Genomic DNA, 21,952 nt, shown 5'->3' with positions numbered 1-21,952 from the left:
AATCCCTCTATGTACAGACTTTTGAACATGCACATTATGCAATTAATTTCACATCACCCTAATTTATACATAATTGATGATATATATGGTCTTAAATTTGCTCTGTTCTAAAGTTTTTCTTCTTACAGGTCTCTGGGGATTTTTAAAAGAATTTCATTCCAAGAGGTGGTTCCGCTGATGTAATTTCATATATAAAACAAAATTTGCAAGTCAGTTTTTTAAAGGATTTTAATTTAATTCCTCATATGTTAATGTAGCCATATATCTTCTACTATAATCTAGTACTTATGAGTGAGAATTAACGTTATCTTGTGATAATAATAATAACAACAATAAGCTGGGTTGTGAGAGATTTTTAAAGTTTGTACTCGTAATGGGTTTTCCACAGTTCACAGCTTAAGCTAATGACATTTTGTGGGGGCATTTTTAATAAGAACATGAACTAAAACTGTGTGAAAAGCATTACTGGCTGGTTCTTCTCATTTGCTGACAATTTTAGGAGATTCCAAACTAAAACTGACCTGAATTCCAAGTTAGCCTATTCAAAAGATGCATTATTTGTACCCCTGATTACTAAATGTTAGTCAGATAAGTACAGTCTATTCATGAAGAGGACTTATAAGATTTATTTATATTACATTTAAGCTGAAGTGTAAAAATAGTACCCACTGCCAATGTTCTTGGTTGGGTGCAACATGAGTTTGGTATTAGAAATTTTGAATATATTTGTTGACTTGAGGATCTGGAGTCTAGCTGTAAACCTCTACTTAAGTTCCTAAATAACTTTCAGTTCACTTCTAATTTACAGACCTAGAAATGAATTGTATATATGCATATCATTTACACATATGTATATGCATCTGATTTACATACCTAGCTGTGGGTTTAGACATAAAACTTTACTTGGAAACCAGAGCTCAAAACTGTAAATTTGCAGAATTTTAAGTGGCTATAACAGCTTATCTTTTTTTATAGACTAGTTAGTCATTTTGCTTAATGCTTACAGTGTTTCCAAAATCCAGCAACCCCAGAAGAACTTAGCAAAAGCAAATGTCAAAACTAGTCAAAATTACACAGCAGAAAAATGAATGTACACTCTGATATCATTACTTCAGTAATTCCTAGAACTCCCTTAGGCCTGGAATATCCTATCACTATTACCATTTTAGTGACGTGATCTCCACTAACATTTTGATAAAGGTTGTTGTTATAGCTGTATGATCCCTTCTAAAGCATAAAGAAATTGGTTAGGAATTGAAAAGGGGAGGTGGAGAAAAAAAAAAAAAAGGGGGGGTTTATCTCTCAGGCTCTAAAATCTGCAGGCTAAAAGGAATGATTGGTCCATACCCATAAATTCAATCCCAAGATGCTCTGCCAATGCAGAAAGTTGACAAAAAAAAGAAAGAAAAAGGAAAAAGTTTCAGAAAAGAGCAATACACTGTACTCAAAAATAAATCACATATGAGAATTACAGCTATTCTGTGTCTGCACATGAAACAGGACAAAGGTGTGTATGCTTATGTGGGCAGTGCTCAAGTGTGCCTCTGTAAGCTACATGACCGGACCTTCTGCAAGGGTTACACACCAGAATACGTATGGGGATCTGAACAGCCACAGTGCAGGGAATGCAGCAGGAACCATTAACCCTTAAAGATCTTACTAAGATGAAGGGGGCTACGGCCTGAGGACACCATGTGAAATGGCTGATGGGACCATGAGAGCACAGGGATGCTTTACAAGGGGCAGCATCCCCCTGCAAATGGGTCGTGGATTGCCCCCCCTTCTGGCCCTGCTTGTGTCCCTGGTATGCGGCTCCTTGCTCTTGTGGGTTGCGACCTGGAAGTGGCCAGCACTGTCTGCTCGGCAGTCGGATCCCTTCTCAGCTTTGCAAACTCACTGCAGCAGCGCTCTCGTTTCTGGAAAATGAGGAGCCAATCTCTTTTCCCCTGCCTTTGGGCTGTGCTGCCTCGGCAGAACCACCCGCTGTCTGGCTGGATGCACCCTGGGGTGCAGGGGCTGATGCCATTTACATGGACCACATGCCTAAATTAGCACTCCCAGGCCCCAGCAGCAGGGGATGAGGAGGAACACAGGTTTCCCCCCCGGCAGGTACCCTAGGAGACCCTTCTCATGGGGCCAACACCATAACCGTGCTGGCTCTCCCTTTCGTTGTCCTTGTGTGCTGTGAAATTTAAATCCAGTCCTCATTTTCTGATCAAATGCATTTTTTATGTAGTTTGTACATACGGGGAATGCCAATTCTTTCCTGCCAATCAGTAACATTTTAAGGGTTAAGTAAGTTGGAATCCATCCAGGTCTCTTCCTAAAGAGCCAGAATTACATGCCTACATGAACACTGCTAACGATATACATTAGTTGCATAGAAAGCTTGGTTAAGTCTTCAACAAAATGAATTACATGCCCATGCATATATATTGCTGTGTTTATGCTTGCTTATAGGTAAGACACCTAGCCTGGATGTAATTTAATTTTAGGGGAAGTCATTCATATCATGCAGTTTCTATTTCAAATAATTCAATAGGAAGTTGGTACTTAAAATGGGAATATATTCTGGCTGAAAGTCCTAACAAGAAAACATGCTGAAGAACCATGCATTGCTTATTCAAAACTAAATGTCATGTAGCTCTTATTTATCTTTGGTATTCCTAGCTACATTCCCTAGACCTGACTAAAAGAAAGCAGAATATCCCAACACTTCTCATTTTATAAACAGGTCGTTATTTTTGATCTTTTCCTATCTAACTACTATCAAGCTAGTATCATTGCATACTTTTTACATGCAATGTGGTTTCTATTGAATATTTGTCCAGGTGCTCTAAGAAGAAATACAATTAATTATTTTTTAACAACTCAGTTTTCATTCTGGATGTGATTTTTGTGGGGGCAGTATTGAAAGCAAAAATGCTTAGGATGCAGATTTTTTTCCAAAAAAAGTGACTTACATCTACAACTCATGGGATATATTGCAGCATGCTGGGGTCCAGGGTCTACAGAGTAAGAGCTGATGAGTTGATGATGCCTGGAAATGCTAGAACAAGTCCTCCAGGACTGCATACTCTGTTCGTGAGTGGTGTGGCACAGCTGCTGGGCACCCAAGATTTTGGTGTGGCTACTCTGTAGAGTTAGGTGGGTGGGTAGCCTGGGGACACAGTGCTGCCCAGTGAGGGGTGAGAACAGTTGCAGGTTTGTGTGGAGACCTTGCACCTGACAAGGCTGACCCACTTGAATCAACTGCATGCAGCAGCAGAGAGGTCCAGGGAGACCAAATTCACCTCAGAAGCATCCAGGTGCCATGTTTCTTAAGTCATTGTTTAGTTTTCTTATTAAATGTGTTCTGTGGGTAATAAGAAATTCTAAAAAAGTTTCTTTTTCATGTAACTTGAATTGAAAACAAACTAAAATCCCCCAAACCATCACAAGCCAGAACCCCTACATGTCAGTCAATTCTGCTTGAGGCACTGGCACGCTGTGTCTCTTTGTGAGGTTTAGGATCCACTTTGGATCCTAAATCTTTGTTCATTTGAGTGGTACTCGGGCTGCAAAATCAATGTTGAACTTGGGTTGTTAAGTCCTATGGCTCCTGTAAAAGTGTTATCCTACAACTGATTCAAGTCTCACAAGTATAGAAATGTCTTATCTTAATTAGAGTATTCTATCATAGCAATTTTAGCATTTAATGAGCAGTAACTGAGCAGTTTATAGTGAAAAACTGTCTTCTTTAACCTTGAGCAGAAGACGGACAATGGCATTTTTCAAATCTGTTTGTATCATTCAGGAGTCTTGGTCTCAGCACATAAAGAGTACAATTTCGGGTGCTGAAAGGTTTTAGAAAATGAAAATTTCAGGTAAGATTGTCTAGTACCCTCATACAGATGTGACCACTTGAGAAATGTATAGAAATTGAGAAATACTGAGCTAGTAGAATTGCTGAAAAATGGACTTTTGAAGATTTGTAGTTTATGTGGAAAGACTGAAAAATCAAGGCCATTACAGAGCAACAGCAGTTTTGGTCATCCCTCTAGAATATCATAACTTTACTCAACTCTTGCCCCCTTTTGTTTCTCAGCCAGGCTCATCTTGACAATATGAGGCAGGGTCTGTCATCTAAACAGAAATTTCCCTCTGCCTCCCTTGATACTGTCCGTCTTGCTCACTAAAGGTGGTAGAGCTGAAATGGACACAGTTTAAACTGGTGCCCCATGCCTTCAGGAAGGCAGAGACCACGTTCACTTCATGCCTGAGACAGCTCACAGCATCCCCCACAAGTTGTTCTATATTCACAATACGTATATAACTGTTAGCTAGTGAAGTAAGCAAGTCAATTGGCCCTTGGGGTGGGGTTGTTGGCCCATCTGGGGCGTTTGGGAGGACAAAGAGTTTACCTGTGATTACGCTCTAGAGAAGTTTCCTCAGCCTTCTATTAATCCGAGGCTCCACCAGTGTTTCTTATCCCAAGGATCATTCTGCACAGTGTTGCTATAAGAGTTCTCATGCATAGCTACATAAAAATTAGTCAAAATTTTTAATGTTAATTCATTACTTTCGTTTTCCTCCATTTGCCTTGCTTCCTTGACTTCAAGGGAGTGAGATGTGTGAACATTCAAATACAGCAAATATATCTGCATGGAACAGATGTATTTTTGCAACACTTTTGTGGACCACCTTCTGGTGTCTTACGGACCAATGGTGGACCATGAGCCTCAAAGTCAAAACTGCCACAGCAAAAAGCCAGGGTATTGGGGAAAACACCTGGTAGCAGCTGTGACTGCTGTGCTCAAGGAAAGGACATTACAGGGTCTGCCAGCCAGACTCCAGAGACAAGCAAAACTAGCACAGTTTGTTCTTTAGTTTCCCTTGGTCTGCAGTGGCGGTAAGCACCAGTTGAAGGGGGAAAACTGCGTAGCTGCAGTGCTGGAGGTAACTGGCAGTGGGGAATCTAACAAGCCATCACCTCTCAGCCACAACAGGTTGCCCTATGGTTTGGTGTGTTTGCAAAGCTGGAAGCCAAGGGACAGTCAGCTTAAACATGTGCTTTACAGTAGTATCCCTCACATCTGTTCCCAGTTATGCTCACGTTTCCACTGACAGAAAGGAAAGACATTTCTATGGAAGAACTTTTTTTAAAATGGAGATCCACGTAATTTCCTGTGTCCCTTTTCAACCTGTTTCTAGTGCACCATGATAACTGAATCCTCCAGTGCTAACCAAACCACTGCCAAGATAAGCCAGTTAGTTAGCCTTGCACTCTGTTGGTACAGAGGATTTCCAGAATGCTCAGCATTCACCTTGTTTTAATCTTGCAAAAGGCCCTAAGTAAAGCTCGTAACTTCAGGACTTACAAATACCAACTCTAGGGTAGATTTCTGAAGCTAACTTTTTCTCAACAGCCAAATACAGAGCCTTAAGATAGTAACAGCTCATCAGTAGGCACACTTGGCGTGGAACCCCACTGACCCTTTCTTTCCAAATAAAGACAGACCATTCTGAAAGCAAGTAAAATTAGATAGCACTGTGTAGTGCACATGTACACTTTTGTTTCCTACTGGCAGTTATGTTGTTTCACATCCAGATTTGCTCTGTACTTTGCAAAAGCTGCATCTACAGGGCTAAGTTAATCACCTGCAACACTTGGTACAAAATATGAGCTTGGCTTTAAGCCCCAAAAGCAACATTTGCCTGAAGATAACTCTCATTCTAAGTCTCCTTTTTAATTGTATGTTCTGGTCGGTGTTGAGTGTAATAATAAAAAGTCATATAAATGCTTCTTCATTGATTTTTTTAGTTAAATATAAATGTACCCTCACTGGACCCTTTCCAAAAGTGTCATTTTAAGATTTGTAGCAGTTAAAGAAACCTGATGTTATACTGCAGATGCAGGGTAGGTAGAAGTGCCAGCATCTCACAGCCATTGCCTGGGGCTCTTAGAGTAGCCTGAGGTAGGTAGTGGTGTGCTTTCCTGCCAGTGCATTTCAAGGAGAGAAGGGCCGGACTAGCTGAAGTACTTAGAGCTGAGCATAACTCTTGCAGCAAGGCAAGGGCATCTATGCCTTTTCCACAGAGGCAACTTCAGAAAACCTCAGCCTGGTGTCTGCTGCCCAAAGATTCCTTTAAAAATCCCAACCAGAGTTAGGAAAATGAAAAACTAATGAAGGAAAACCCACCTAAACCTCTTTTTTTTTTTTTTTTTTTTTTCCTGGGTAGGAAAATGAATTTATGATCAACATACAATTCTTGCATAGTTTTCAGGGTAAATTCAGCACAATACACAGAAAAGGCCATTTAAATCCAACATTTGGTAAACTTAAACACTGTAACAGCACAAAAATTTTCAAATCCATAGTTACCAGAGGCATTTTAAAAATAACTCACACTAATAAAGCTTTTAAAACAGGGCATAAAATACACACTTGAATGCTGGAAGGTCTGGTCTCCAGTCAGCACCCTTGGGATTTACATGGGTAGCTTCCATGATGGGCACTATGAATTATGTATGGACATTTTTCATCCATCAATATAAGAGAAAACCTATGCATCTCTTCAGGCTCCAAAATGTCCAGCACATGCTAACAGCTTTTTGTCTTATATACTAATGGAAATTAAATTAAGCTAGCCTATAGTCTCTGAAATCTTTCTGTGCTGGCAAGTAATCCATCAAAAAAATAGTTCCTATAATACTGCTCTTAGATCATAGTACATTCTGATGCCAGCGACAATTAATTATGAATAGTACACATGCATTAAAATATAAGATCTAAGCAATTTTCTTATATGTTACCTTTGACTTTGCTATAGCCAATGAGAGAAAATAAATATACAGTGTACTTTCTGTTTCGTCCCTGACAAGTAATAATAATTAACCTGACCTCTGTGGGAGAGCTTATGAGATGTGTGACTGCAGTGCTGAATCTACCAGCAGTCTGACATAGACAGAGTCCTCTGTGTGTGTGCGCGCGTGTATGTGTGTGCGTATCTGTCTGGTACATTTCTTTGGCCAATTAATCTGGCTCTGAAATACTTGGTCTCTTGCACCTGTTACCCACAAATAAATATGTCAGACCCCATTGTTTATGCTGCCTCTCCCCCTTTTCTTTCTCTTTCTGTGCTCTTTCCCCTGAAACTTGGACAATGAGGAGGAAGAATTCTTTGATCCTGTTTGGCATGTGCACATTAGAAACGATGTAAGCATGTCAATTACCTTTAACTTGTAGGTCCGAATACAAATCTCATATGCAAGTAAAGGATTAGGTACCTGTCCCTTTGTTGGGCTACTGCCCTGTATAGAGACTCATAAGCTTTTTGTGGCAAATAAAACATGAGCCTTTCAAAATGTCATTTTTTGCACTTTTACTGCTTGATGTCAGTGGGGAGTCCATATCACACAATTCAGTGTTAATTTCACAGCGTTCCTAAGTCTTGCATTTCCCCATAACCTCAATGCCAAACAATCCAGGAGAGTATTGCAATTGCTTTTTGTTATCATTTTCATGCAACAGGCAGAGACAATCAATATTAGGCCTTAGGCAACAAATCTAGTTACAGATTAAAAAAAAAAAAAAATTGGAGGAAAGATGCAGCGACAAGAAAGCAGCACCGACTGAGCATGCTTCTACTGCGGCACAGACAGAAAGGTAGTGGACGTACTGTAGAAGCTGGCCATTACGTAGTTTTGGCAGCGATCACCAGTAAATTCATTTGGGCACCTGAGAGGAAAAACAAACAAAAAAAAATGGTAGAGAAAAAACAGAGAAAAGAGAAGAGGTGAATATATGCTAAGAAAGAAGCTCCTTCAGTGTGAACTGATATGACTTGGTGAGTTCACTTTCAGAAACTGAATCTCGGTTTAGCATGTCAAAATGGCTCAAGATGTTGAGAGCAACTCATTTGCTCTGTGGAAATGAAAAGAAATCCCGCCCCTGAAAAACCAGCCAAAACCAAAACAATCCAGATCAAAGTGTGTTTCGAGATATGAGACAGAAATTCACCATTCCAAATTCCCAAATTGCTTTTAGGATGCACTTTCCACAAGGCAGCGAGGACACAAGATCTGTACATCACTCATCTCCATGAGTTTGCTCTTTTAGGGTTGCACTTTACAGCAGTCTCCCAAACAAGGAAGCTGCCAATATGTGTAATACAAATGCATCTGTGAACGGATGGAAAGATCAAAAATCACACAAATGAGAAACATTTTGGAGGTCAATAATGCCATGGTGCACAGATTTTACTTTAGAGAATCAGGTCATAAATTAGTGTGTAAAGAGGCCGGTTCCAGCTGAACTGTGAAAACACCAAGTACTATTGATTTTGTTGCTGTAGTTGGGGAAGAAAGCAAAGTTCAGATTATTTTAACATACTTTCTTGGTTTTGGATTTTCATGGGCAGAGTTTCAGTACATCTTGCTCCAGTGAATCCAGGTTGGCACCTAAAGGGCAAAAACGTGATAAGCAATAGTACACCAAAACCACTGCACTAACAGACTGACATCTGCTGGCCTATGGAGACTGGAGTGCATTAAGTGACCTCCTGGTTAGGTGTTAGTGAAAAATCATCACAAAATGGGCTAGAAAGTGTAACCTTTCCAGATAACACTTTGCAAAATTTACAGCAAAAATGCACCAGAGAAAAAATCTAGGAAGTATTTTTGCTTGTCTGTTTTGAAAAAGAAAGAAGAATCAGGGCTAGCAAAAATGTATATCAGCTCATTGCTTATTCCACCTCATGAAGGGACCAGATTGAGTTTTTTTAAATTTGCAATGCAGTGTATAACAGCAATTTACACTGTTGCTTTCACCAGTCACATAAAATCTGTGAAAATACCATGATTTCCCTATTTCTGTAATGGCATATTGCATCTTCCAGTAATTTCCTTTGAAGGGGAATAGTTAAAACAGCAATCACAGAAAAGCCAAAAACATTCCAAAAAGTGAGAAGGCAAACTCAAACCCAAAGGCAGGAAGTATATTCAACATGGCTGACAAATGGAAAAATAGTCAGTCCAGTCAATAAGTAAGATGACAGGGCAGAGGTACTCTCAAAATTTGAAGCCCCACATGTGTCTTTCCTTTCAGTTCGTAAGCTCTTCTGCGGAAAACTTCAGTGCAGTTTTCCCCTTGGTCATACTGAAGGAATTTCTCTTCTGTGCTTTGCCTGTCTTCTATTCTGCTGCTGGCTGTCAATTCTTCCTTCACCTTTATTCTCCATTTTGGGGTAGAGCTCAGGCGTATGCTCCCAAAATATCATCATAGCAATGCAGGCTCCTGTGCTTCAGATGTAAGTGTGAATGACTGTCCACCACACTAAACATCTGTAGATCTTTCACAGATATATATTCGTATGTATATTCATATATAGATCATCTTCTTTCCTTCTCTTTCTTCTATCCACTCTTACTCAGTCTGTAACCTGAAATTACCTGATATCTGCTTCCTTGAATGCATCTCACTTGCATTGCTTGTCTTTCTAATGCTCTCCATAAGTTTGCCGTGGTGCAAGAATATCCTCCTCTTTTTCTTCTGCTGCTGATTTGATGCTAGCCTCCTTTTCAAACTTCTTCATCAATTACTTGCCAGGGTCCAAAGAGCCTTCTTATTTGCAAATGCATGTTGTTCAGAACAATCCTCCACCTCTTCTATCCATTTGAGTTTCAGGTGCATTGAAAGCTGTCCTGATTTTTTGAATTCCACTCTTCCACAATTGCCTCTAGCCCTATGGGTCAGGGATGCTGCCCTTGTACAAGTGGGACTTCCAGAAAAGCACTCTGGCAGAGGACCAGTGTCAGGCATAAACACCAGTATCTTGTTCAAATAAACCATGCAGGAAAGATTTTTGTATAACAAAGGTATATTTTGAGGATCTGCAGGTGATTCTTTGGAGCTGATTTGCTGCAATGATATATTTGTTTATTAAGGAAGGGCATTTATGTTCTTCAGAGCCAAGGTCACATCGTTTGATAAGTACTCAGTGTGGAGAGATCCCAGTCTCCACAGATATATTCAGTTGAGAAAAATGCAACAAGGATAACTCTGTTATGAAAAGGTGATATTGCTGGGCATGATAGAAGACTTTTTGTGCCTTTGATAGAAGGCAAGATGCCTTTGATAGAAGGCATTTTGATCTGTGTTACTGAATGAGAGTAAAAATGTTTTACCCCTGTGATTTCAATTTTATTTTGCACTATGGCGATCTTGTTAAATACCTGTCCCTGGAAAGCTGGCATTCATACATGCATTGGCTTTCATTTCACAGGGATCTCTACATGTTGTTCATCAGGCTCAACCCTACACAATCCCAATGAACATGCTGCTGATTAAAAGCCTCAGGCTTTGCTTCTGCCGCTGGCCGGTGGTGGTTGCTTGCTCCGTCTGTGCTTGTTGGTGCAGCTGTGTAAGTGACGAAAACAACTCAAGCACTGGTGCAGACAATGCTGAAATCGCTTCCAGACCGAGCAGGGTCAGCCCTGCTGAGATGGCGCTGAAAACAGCTTGGGTGTGTTTATACTTGCTCTGAAACCATTGTCAGCAAATGGACTGCAGCACCTGCTGCTGAGAACAGGTCCAGGGTGGGCCAGCCGAGATGAGAGCCGAGATGAGCCTGTCCGCTTATGATTATGTGTGAATGCTAAAGGCATTTTATTGCTCAGATATGCAGTGCAGCACCATTTCCAGTCCTGTTTGGCAGGTTGTTTACTGTAGACTGTGCTTTTACAAACAGCTTGTGATGGTGTCATTTTCAAAATGCCTTGTCCTACTCAAAGTTTCCAAACGTTTTTTCTTGTGTCTTTCTTTTCTAGTTCATTACCCATGTACCATTTTCTTTTATGACACTAGCAAAAGCTGGAGTCAAGCAACTCAGGGCAACAAGTAGACACTTGTGCTGTGAAAGCCTTATAATTTCCTTTCTGCCTAAAAAAAGGCTACTCAGACGATTTATTTATTGTATTAACTGGGTGAAACCACAATACTAAACTACATATACTAAAATAATTGCTTTTTTCTTCTACACACAGTAGTTGCAAAGAGCAGTATTTGCATGCATTCAGAAGGCACTTCTCAGAACATCAAACGCATATCATCAAAATGTTTCTGGGCAGGAGAGGAATGGCTGAATGGATCAGGACCTCACATTTCCATTTCATCCACTGCCTATAAACAAATGCATTGTGGGAGAATGTTTTTTTTCATGAGAAGTACAGTACACTTTCATATTTAGTACTTCATTTCATAGCCTAGGTCAAAATTAGCATTTCTATCCTGCCTGTTCAATGAATATCTCTGGAACTTTTGCTAGCATCATGGAAACAAATTTTCTCTTTTTGCTGTTTTCAAGAACCTTCTGTCAATTTCTGTTCCACCAAGGGCTTTACATGAAGACAGATACAGAAAATGGCTATATCATTAAAAAATATATAATTCACTCTTCTGCTGTTAAGAAAAGAAGCGGCATCCTTCTGTTAGAGAGAAGCATTATTTTAATCCAGTTAAATTCAGATGTAAATTCACTTCTTCAGTAACAACAAAAGCACTAGAAATGATGATCTCTGCGAGTAAGGAATCAATTAGTCAAACCAACAAGGCCTTCATGGTAGGATACTTCAAAAGAACACTCTAAAAGTGTAACATAGTATATTCATATAGATTTTTCTTCAAGTAAGAAGCAAACACTAGGAATTCTGGTCTTTTAATTTTTTATTTACTGAAGAAGCTATCGATTTTTTGTCTTCAGTGAACTTGGGGACACATTTCCAACTGAAGAGAAATGACTTAGGAACCTCAGTCTCATAGGAAGCCAGTAACGTCCAGGCTTCCAAAGTCTATGATGTTTTCAAAATATGACTTATATTCCTGTGAAACTTCTGAAAATTTTATACACTAGTTTATTTAAGTAGTCTCAAAACTTCCTTTTTCATCTTTCATATTTTGAGATTGTTTTGTTCGGTCTGGGGCCATAATTAAAATACATATAGGGAAAGTACATGCTACCATAGATGTAGCTGTACAATGCATTACAAAGTCTTGCACATTTCTTGACTATTTCACATGGTTACCTCTTGAAAGCAGGGAATTTTCTCAAAGTTCACACCAGTATCCATGAGAGCAAGATCTGACTCAGTCTGGATCATTATACTATGTATTTTACAAAACTTTTTTTTTTTTTTAAAAATACATAGCTAGATTTTAAGAGAAGATGGTTTTAGGAGCTCCTTTTTTATAATAGAATAGGGGGTTTACAAAACCAGAGATATCACTTGGAAAATTCCATGGTTGTTGTGAATCTGAGTCATGTTTTTTTGGTTAGGGATAAAACCAATTTAGAATGATATGGCTCATGCTTTAGAAATTTTGTTTTTGCTCTCAACAGATGGACCATATGGAAAAATGTGAACTTGCTACTGAGGCAGAAATATGAAGAGCAAGTACCATATTTCAAGCATTCTGTTTCCACAGGCATGTTCTGGGGGAAGATTTATTTTCTCAGAACAATGAAGGCAATGTGTACTGGTTAGATACTTATTTTAATTAACACCGGAATACTAGAATTAAAAGTAGACATCTGTATTTTTAATGAAATAAGAAGAGAACTGTATTTTGCCTCTTCAGTTTCCCACTCCACCCACTTTCAAGTACTCACACTTTTATTTCTTACGTGGCTGTATTGCGTCCTGTTTTGCTACACAACATAAAGTTTCAGTTCTGGCAAGTATTACAGGGCATAGCAAAAGGCCCTGCAAAATAGCAGTGGCCCTGACTGTCCTCAGGATAAGAATCCTTTTCCACTGCCTTACTGTAAATGAGATTCACCCTCTCTGATTTTACAGCTCTGATGCTTTTTCCAAATAGGTCTTGGGCCACCCAGAGAGAGGCATGTCTGCCAAATTTGGGAATTGCCTTTTCTTTCAACTCCAGCCCCAGAATTAAAGGTTATTTATTGTCTAGAAGAGGGAAAAAAATACTCACTTCATTCAAATGTCTCCGAGACATTTAGTTTAAAAATTAGCCAATCTATAACACCAAAGAACAAACACACTCGGATCTCTGAATTTAAAAAACCCTCCCTACACCAGTGAAAATGGGATACCTCTGAAACTGACAAGACAATGCTAATTATTAGCAAGTCTGCTAGATGCTCAGCTCTGCTGCCCTGGATTTTTCTGAGCAGCGTTTGGATAGGAAGTTGAAACAGGCAGGTAGGCTCGTACATGCCCTGGAGAGTCATAGCAAACTGCTCATCTTGTACTGCAGGCTTATAATGATCATGTAAATTTAACACAAATCTTTCTCTCTCTCCTTCTCAAAAAAGAATCCAACCCACCAGAGCCAGTAACTTTTCCATATTCACTTTAGCTAAAAATGATTCTAAAATCAATGAAATATTCATCACTTTCAGCAACAGAGCAATCTGTGAAAAACCAAAGCAAAACAGAGCTCATAAAGTGCAGGTAACATGCTTATACAAAAAAAGAAAACTCACAAGTAAAGCAGAACATTGTGGGGTTTGGTGTTTGTGGGGTTTTTTGGGTGTTTCTTTCTTTTTTTTTCTTTTTTTTTTTTTAAATTAAAAACAGACACAAGCAGTCTATGCCTTCTTGGCCCAATGAAAGCATCATAGACCTTCACCTAACTCACCCACCAGAGTCATCTTTACAGTTAGTGTCATTTGAGTTTTAGTCCCAGAAGACTGAAAATCTATACAGTTACAGCAGCTGACCTTTACTGACAACTGTCTCTTGTCTGTCTGAAAAACAGCAAGATCCTCACCAAAGTGCTGCCTTTCTGCTCAGTCCTGCTAGACCAAGCAAGGACGTTTCGCAAGGTTTAAAGGCTGAGTTCCCTCTCAAGGCTGAGAGAAGTAGTAACTCACAATGACTAGTTCGGCTCCAGAGGTAAATGCTACATGGTACACTACCAGGCAGGAGATGAACTCCAGTGCTGTAGCTCTTCATGGATGTTCTCCAACATAATGGACTATCGCAACAGCCTGATACAGCACAGGCCAGGACTTGAGAAAGGTGCACAAGCACACCCTTAAAACTAAACTCATGACTCCCTGAATCAAGATCTGGCACGAAATAGTAACCTCCACCAATTACAATAATGTTCATTGCTTTTTATGCAATTAAACACAACAGCAAAAACTCCAGTTGTGAATCTGGTCTCGTCAGAAAGTGTTCCGTTACTACAGCAGACAATAAAAATAACCAGTTTGTCCTGTATAAAGGGTACTTATCCAATGCAGTTATCCACACAACGTTTTTTGCTACTCGCAGTGTATTTAGTTCACAGTATCTGTTTCATTATTTCTAACATAAGGCTCAAATTGTGTTACTTCATACCATGTAAACATCAATGGGGCTTGCTGTGCCAGTATCACGTGGGAAGATTTCCTGGTTAACCTCTGTTATGCCTTATATATAGAACACAGAGGTCATTCTTGGTAGGTTATTTTCACATCCATATACTTAAAAATAAAGAAATATCTAATGCTGCAAGTACAGAAGAAGAAATTGTTCAGGTGCTCCTTTAAAGAAAAAGCATTTCTGGAATGTGGTGGCGCCACGAAAGTAAGCAAATAGGATTTCTTACCTGCACAGGTATCTTGGGGGGTTTGGGAGGTCTTTAACCATGTAACACTCTCCCCCATTTACACAGAAGGCTTTCTGCTTTATGTCACATTTCGTGAGATGACTTGTCCCAGTTGTAGATGTGGAAGTGGCTGGAAAAGACAAGAGTGAAAATATGGATCAGAATGGCTTGGTTTTTCTTCCTGACTGGTACGTGAGGGAAGAAGTAAGGCCAGGGAAGATCTGGCAAGTCCTCTGAGCTCTTTATCTGCTGCTACCACAAGCACTAATTACCTGACCCTGTATTTTGTTGATCGACACAGGGAGTAGAGTTTAAATGCATACCTCAGAGATACACTACCCCACACCCAGCCTGGGAGGAAGAGATGATTTCACTAGCTCTGTCCATCAAGCAACGTTAAATTTCTGCAACTCGTGTATTTCATTAAAAATGTGTAATTTATGTTCAGTTAGTTATATTGGATTAATTGCATTCAAGTGATTTTGGGTTGTGAGAGTCATTACAAACTGTGGATATAGTGTCCAATAAAATGATGCCCTGGATGAGGTTTCTTCCTGGCATTGCCTTGAAGTACGTGTTTTTCAGTGGAGCTTAACTAGAGACCCCGTGCTGATTGAGTCCCTCAGGACTGAACCCCTTGGTCCAGCCACTGCCTTCTTCCCTGGGTAGAGGGTGACCAGCTGAATGCTGAATGCCTCTTCCCCTGCTCATAAATGAGACCTGTGGCTCTGGTTAGCTGTGGCTCATAAACAAGAGCTGTAGCTCTGGTTAGACTCTGTAGGGAGGGAGAGGACAGGGGGGTTGGAGCCATTGTCCCTTCCTGTGCATATACGATTGCCACCATTGTGTCCACAGGAGTCTTTGATCTAGAGGCCAACCTTGCATCTCCTGCAGATGGGCTCATCTGCATGAAGTATTAACAGTTTTGGGCCATCGATGCTGCTAGGCACCATTAGGTGTCTAAATTGCTATTAAATGGAAGTACCACTGTGCCTGCAGTGTTTCTTAGCTTCCTCCCTCCTGCGTTTAGGGTATACCTGGAGAAGGCAGAAGCAGGGTTTAGTTAGCAACCCTTGAAGAGGCTGCCAGGGTAGGATGAGAAATTCCAGCCTTAGGACTTGCCTATGCAGTGTCTGTCAAGGAAATGATAGTGCCCTGACCAAAGGAAACAGTACCGTAGGAGAGACAGTGTTCAAAAAGTCCCCACTGCAGTCATTGCTGTAACACTAGTGTAACGTGAATCTACCTGAGGTTGCCCTAAACTAGCTAACAGCAACAGGGATGATGGGGAGGCCATATTATGTCCTCAGCTCCTCATGCTGCTCTGTGCCTGCAAACCACCTCCGTAAGCTGAGTTAAACCTAAGTTGGGCATGTACCTGTTAGGCTACAGCTGCAGACCCAAACTACAATCTCTGGTTGCCCCCTAGTTTGGATAAGTTTTGCTCTACATTCTGTCAAAACACAGTAGGCATGCTTGAAGCCTGGACACCAGACAGTACCCAGCTCAGGAACCATGCCACTGATGGGCTATGCGACCTCTGGCAAGTTATTCAGATTATTCATTTCACTTGATTTTATCTGCCTAAAACTGAATCATTTAGTTGTAAGGCGCTCTCCACTGCTCACAGAAAGCACCTCAACTTATCCCCACAATGGGTGGGATAAACAGCCCCTGTGATGGTGTCTGTCTCCCTACACTGACTGCAGAGCAAGCTTAAGCTCTTGAGAATATGCCCTAATTTTTAAATGGCTAAAACTAACTGAAGTGACTATCTGTCATCTGTAAAAACTGGGGAAGACTCCTGCATGTTTTTTCTTTAGCCATCTCCATACATACAGAAGTGAGAAATTTTGTTACAGTGCTGAACAAATCCCAATATTTTTGTTTCTGAAAGATAGCTTCTACCCTGAGGTGGAACAATGCTTTTATCTACTGACTGATTCCACTGGAGTTGACTAGAAAGCTGCAAGCACCCACACAAAAGTTGTCTGATATTCAAAGCCTTTACTAACATGAAGGCACCCAAGGGGCATGTTTACAGTAGGCAATGCGTGACGTTCTACCATTTGCTGCACACATTGAACCCAAAGAAAACATGCTTTTAGCAGACAGGCTATCAACAAATACCACTTATACATTTCGAGTACTTCTTTCTGAGAATAAGGATGAAGTAGTCCCTGTCACATTTGATTTTCATGTGTTTCCCATCATCTTCCAAGTAAAACTGCATTTTTAGCACTCAGCACTTGGGAGAATGGGTCACCTTGGCTGGCACCATGTTCAGAGTGCTTTTAGCTATCTTGTTTCAATGAGAGATGAGATAGTGACTGGGATATTAAAGTCCCTCCTTTTACTCCATCAAAATCCTATCTGCCTGTACAGCTAATGTCTCTCATACCCCCTTGTTGCTTTGCCATTAATCACCAGCATTCCAGCTTCTTTCTCATTCTTCCATGATGCCTTGCTTGAATGGGGTACACTCCTCCGATGGACGAGGAAAAGCCTTCCTATGACCTCTTCCAAAACTCAAGCTCCCTCCTGCTTCTCGCTGTTGCACCCACCCATTGTGTCACATCTCCCCAGATCCTGATCTTGACTGGGGCCTCTAAGTGCTAATGAAATGCAAATGTGGAGTACTAATTCCTCATAATAACACATTCCTTTCTCCCAGCCCCTCAAAGCACGATTTATAACCTCTCAGACCAGGATAAATTTATGCCTTGTCTAGAGGCAGGAAAAGGGGTCATGTTTTAAGAGTAGTCTGACACTCTTTCAGCTAGCGCTGGTTCAAACAGGACTTTGCATCCAATGTTGACAAAAGGCTGGCCAACAGATTGCCATCAGCTCAGTGGTGAAGGGTCGTCTATGCTTGATGTCAGTGGGTTGACCACCATGCTTGACATGAATCTTAGGATGGGGAGATTTGCCTCATGGAAGAGCCTTTCCTTCTCCACTCGCTTGAAAGAAGCCTAGATTATTAGCCCAAAAGAGATGCCTGACGTGATAGGCTACGGCATATCAAGACCTAAGATGTGACAAACATGGGTGAGTGAATCCTGTCTACACAGTAATGCACATTTTGAAGCCTTTGTGAGTCTTAACAGCTAAACTCAGCTTATCCCTGCTAATAGCCTATCCACCATTGTGTCCTTTTACCTCATTAAAAGACTTCAACCTGCACGTGAGACAAGCACTCTGAGGATGTCCTCGAGCTCAGAAAGCTAATGCATTAATTTGGAAGGGGAAAAAAAAGCAATACTGTCCGTAGCGTTTCTGACAAAAAAAAACCCCATTTTGCTACCTTGCTGGCTAATGGAATGTTTTAAATTGAATTATAAAGGTAGATATAGTAGCAAGTGGGCTTGTAGCCACCTGTAATTATTTTCATGATATTGATTACTGCTTTTTCTTTAAGCAGCAGCTCAATCAAAGGCAGAGCACTGTGGAGTTTCAAAGTAAGAGTTTTTTCCCAGCTGATATAAGTGAGCTTTGGATAGCAGCAGTTGCTCTGAACTGATTACTAGAGATGGGAATAATCTGCAGCTCTCAGAGAAATCTCATGATACAAGGGCTTTACACATATTTGTGAGGAGTGCCTCTACCCACGTTTTTGGCATTGCATGTTCAAAACTGTTGTATAAAAGTGCGAGAATTTTTTCTGCATTACTGATCCACTGGCGCTGTAGTCCCAATCTGCCTGAGGTTTGTAACTCCATGGGGTGAGGGGAGGAAAAATGTCTCCAGTGAGTTAATTTTGATATTAATTTTTCTTTGCAAAGGATGCATAGTTTTTATGGCATATGGCCAGTACTCAGTGCATGCACTGTAAGTCTATTTTGCAAATTAAATACAAGAAACACTAACTATGGTTTTGGGTTTCACTTAAAGCCATGTAACGGAAGAAATGTGGTGTTTGGGAGCAGGTGTTCATCAGAGCCCATTTCATACAGCCCATAACTAGCCCCAACACACTGCCTTTCCATACATCTCTAGCAGACATGGGCCTGGAGGATGTACAGTGGGAATGACCGGCAGTGGTGAGGTAAAGCACAGCTGTAGACCACATATCTGTGTGTCATTCTTTATTCACCTAGTCAAAATTCATACCTCCTTTCTTTTCTGTAATGTTTTCTTCAGCTATACAAGCACAAGCTAGAAAAGCTGGTTTGTTCTGCAGTGCTATACCAAACCCCCAGCTTACTGAAAGGACTAAATTACATGCTGTAATGAAATTTGAAAATATCATGCATGAGATAACATCTGAAAACACTGCATACTCTACCTTTTTTTTTCCTTCCCTGAATGCAGAAACACCACACTTACTTAAAAAAGCAACTGTAGGCAGTATGAACAAAGTCCCCACTAATGCAATTATTCACATGGCACTGAAAAACAATGAGATCTGTTCCCATCTACAGAACTCCCTAAAGCCATTAACAAGAAGAAATATAGGAGCTATTGCATCTTTCAAAAACTGCTCTCTAAAATGTGAATTACTGCTGTAAGATTATCTTAGGATCATTTCATATCAAGCAGATGCAACTTCATGTAATTCTGAGCTTACCTGGGGAATCTCTGACCCTTTTTTGTCCTGAAACAGAAAAATGCATTCTCTTTCTCTCTCTTGCTTTCCAAAAAACCCTCTGAAGTTCAGTGGCTACAGCAGCAGGACTCCCAGGTCCTGCACAGGTGAGGCAGTCTGCTGAGAAGAGCCCTAAGGGACCTCTGAGTACAGACTGAGAGGGAAGGGCTTTGCAACCTAAACAGAATAGTATCCATGCCTGTTTGAACTGAGTTTCTGCACAGCTAGTGTAAAATCAGAGGACACGCTCAAAGTCATGTAAGGTGACTAGTGAGATGCATATGACTCAATGGAGACAAAGTCAAGTGGCAGCTGCAGCACAAAGGAAGGTTTGCCATTCTCACTGGAAGGCCACTTGCAGGATGTAAAAATGTCTCCTTGTTGAACTGCAGGTGGAGACCTTTCCAGTATCCTTTTGTGAACAAAACCAGTAAATTACTGGGGAGGAACAGAAAAAATACTTCTGCCTATCACTGTTTTCTGAGACTAAGGCTTGAGCAAAGCCTACCTGCAGCTGGTGCTAATGGAAGAGGACGGGACCTGCATAGAGTGAGAGAGGGACAGGGGGAGAGAGAGTGCACACAAGTGAGCTTTCGGGTGACGAAGTGTGTGCCCCCAGAAGAAAGTCAGCTTTACCAACTCACATTCCCTGACTTGAAGCTCATTCGTTTCTTTAAAAGCACAATCCAATTCCCCCTTGACTTACTGATGGGCAGTTTAAAGATGGCCAGCCCTGATCTGCAGGGTAGATTGATTTCCCATGTAACCTTGGCTGTAGCACTTAATCTCTCTGTCTCAGATAAACGATCTACATTTTCTTCCCACTGAGTACTGAACCTCTTCAACTCACTCTGACTTCCCTGATGAGCCCAACTTGCGAAGTACTTGCGACTGCAGAAAACCTTGGCATTTCTGTACTGCACTGAATGAGGAAAACTGCTGGTTCCAGCATAACTGTGGACAGCAAAAGCTATATGGGTACCTTCAAGGAGAACAGAAGCCAAAACCTGAGAGCAATCAAAAACTAGCCCCTCTCTGAACAGACATGAATTTCCATTTTACTAGGTGTGTAGAAGGACATGTTTCATGTCCTTCACACTTAATTGTTCCAGAGCCAAAACTGCATCCATGTAGCTCTGAACACACCAAAGGTTTAAAAAAACCACCAATACCAACAAATAAACCTCACAGAAAAAAAAAATCTCAACTTTCTATAGGAGGCATTTACGGTCCATTTCATGGGGCTGCTCAGAATTTTCCACGTTGCTTTGGTGATGTAATATGCTAAACTGGCTCTTCAATCTAGTTATAAATTTTTTTCAGCCTCTGTCTTCACAAATAACATGCAGAGTAACAGATTCCTGGGACCTTCATAGGAGATCATTTAAGGAGCCTGCTGTTTTGCCAGCAGCTGGAATTAAGTGCTTACAAGTTAGTGGAATTACTCTCTGGCCCTAAGACAATGCTTTCTCACTTTGGCACTATCTCTATGGAGATCAGGGCCAGCAAGAAGGAAACAGGAAATTGCTGGGTCTGCAAGATAGAAACTTCAGGAAAGACTGAGAGCACATAAACTCTTGCTGAACCAAGGCAGCGTGTCCCTCTTCCCCCTACGACATGGACTCAGTGGCAGTTTCCCCTCACAAATCCAACCTTAGCAAAGCAAAGGAAAGCAAAAAAAAAAAAAAAGAAAAACAAAAACATAAGACAGACGCTTCAGCTCGCTGCACCACCCGATCGCTTCCTCCCTGATAGGCCAACAGACTGACCCAGTTGGCAGGCGCACGACTGTGAGACCTGCACAGCATCTGGCTCACCAGCGAGGGTCGAGAGGTGACACATGCTAAAGACGGCCTGACCAGGAACAATTTTTGTTTGCTTCATTTAACTTTGAGATGGGAGAAAAGGTGGGCAGAGACACACACAGCTCACGGGCTGTTAGCGAGGAAATGCAATTACTGCTTGCAAACACTAGAGTTTGCAGAGGGGTAAAAAAAAAAAAAAAAAAAAAAGAGGGGTAACATGGGTTGTGGAAGAGTGCAAGGGTGCACGGAGAGACCTGGTTAAAACTGGGCTTTGAGAAAAGGCATACTTTCCCATTGCCACGAAAGATGTCAGCTTTCACTTTAGGGTGACGTGATAAGCGTCTGCAAAAGGTCTTTAGTGCCTTTAGAAAACATTCCCCACCCGGTGAGAGAAGACGTGAATGGCAAAACACAAGGCAGTGACAGGCCAGAAGGTCCCAACAGGAAAATTGTGTGTGTGGTGGGGAAGGGCAGCAAAAAAAGAAAAGAAAGGGGGTGCAGAGGAAATATGCATAGACGGAACCAGTGTGGGAAAAGCAGGTCTAAACCCAGGAACGTTAAACAGACAGCAAGATAGAGAAGTGCCTTTACTATTGAGGGACTCTCAATTAACCTTGAAAATGCCAGGAATGGGTGGGAGGGTCTGAAAACTTACAAGCCTTAGATTAAAGCAGACAGCAGATAAGGAGTTGAATGCGACTGCCGTGATAAAGTGAACTTTATCCAATGTGGAGTCCTTTGCTGCACTGGAGAACATCCCACCATGTGGAAAAGCCTGGGTGGCCAAATAAACTGTAGGCAAGGATTCCTGGCCCACCTTGCTTCAGAGGCGGCACCCTGCTCTTTTACACGCTTGTGGTGCAGCAAGGTAAGGTAAATAACTCACTGGGCTAGAAATTTGTAACAGGGGCAGAGCCCATGCGAAACAACCCATAATACACTTGGTAAGATGCGCTCTGTCA

The 21,952-nt window shown here is 41.1% G+C and overlaps 1 protein-coding gene across 3 annotated transcripts in view; it reads right to left on the bottom strand.

The window, feature by feature from the left end:
- Window positions 1-21,952, bottom strand: part of NRG1 (neuregulin 1) — a gene marked incomplete at both ends in the record, with an annotated part of 181,564 nt that overhangs the window by 14,763 nt on the left and 144,849 nt on the right. Inside the window, 3 exons of one of the 3 annotated variants that reach the window (XM_082335555.1) lie at window positions 1,348-1,371; window positions 8,376-8,443; window positions 14,601-14,730. In XM_082335555.1, coding sequence (XP_082191681.1) covers window positions 1,348-1,371; window positions 8,376-8,443; window positions 14,601-14,730 — 222 coding nt within the window. Of the gene's footprint in view, window positions 1-1,347; window positions 1,372-7,662; window positions 7,722-8,375; window positions 8,444-14,600; window positions 14,731-21,952 lie in introns of all 3 variants that reach the window. The other 2 variants (XM_082335556.1, XM_082335557.1) reach the window with 2 other exon arrangements.

This window comes from Platalea leucorodia (assembly GCF_965183815.1).
Source record: "Platalea leucorodia genome assembly, chromosome: Z".
Classification (NCBI taxonomy): domain Eukaryota; kingdom Metazoa; phylum Chordata; class Aves; order Pelecaniformes; family Threskiornithidae; genus Platalea; species Platalea leucorodia.
This window is presented reverse-complemented; position numbering and strand designations above follow the sequence as displayed.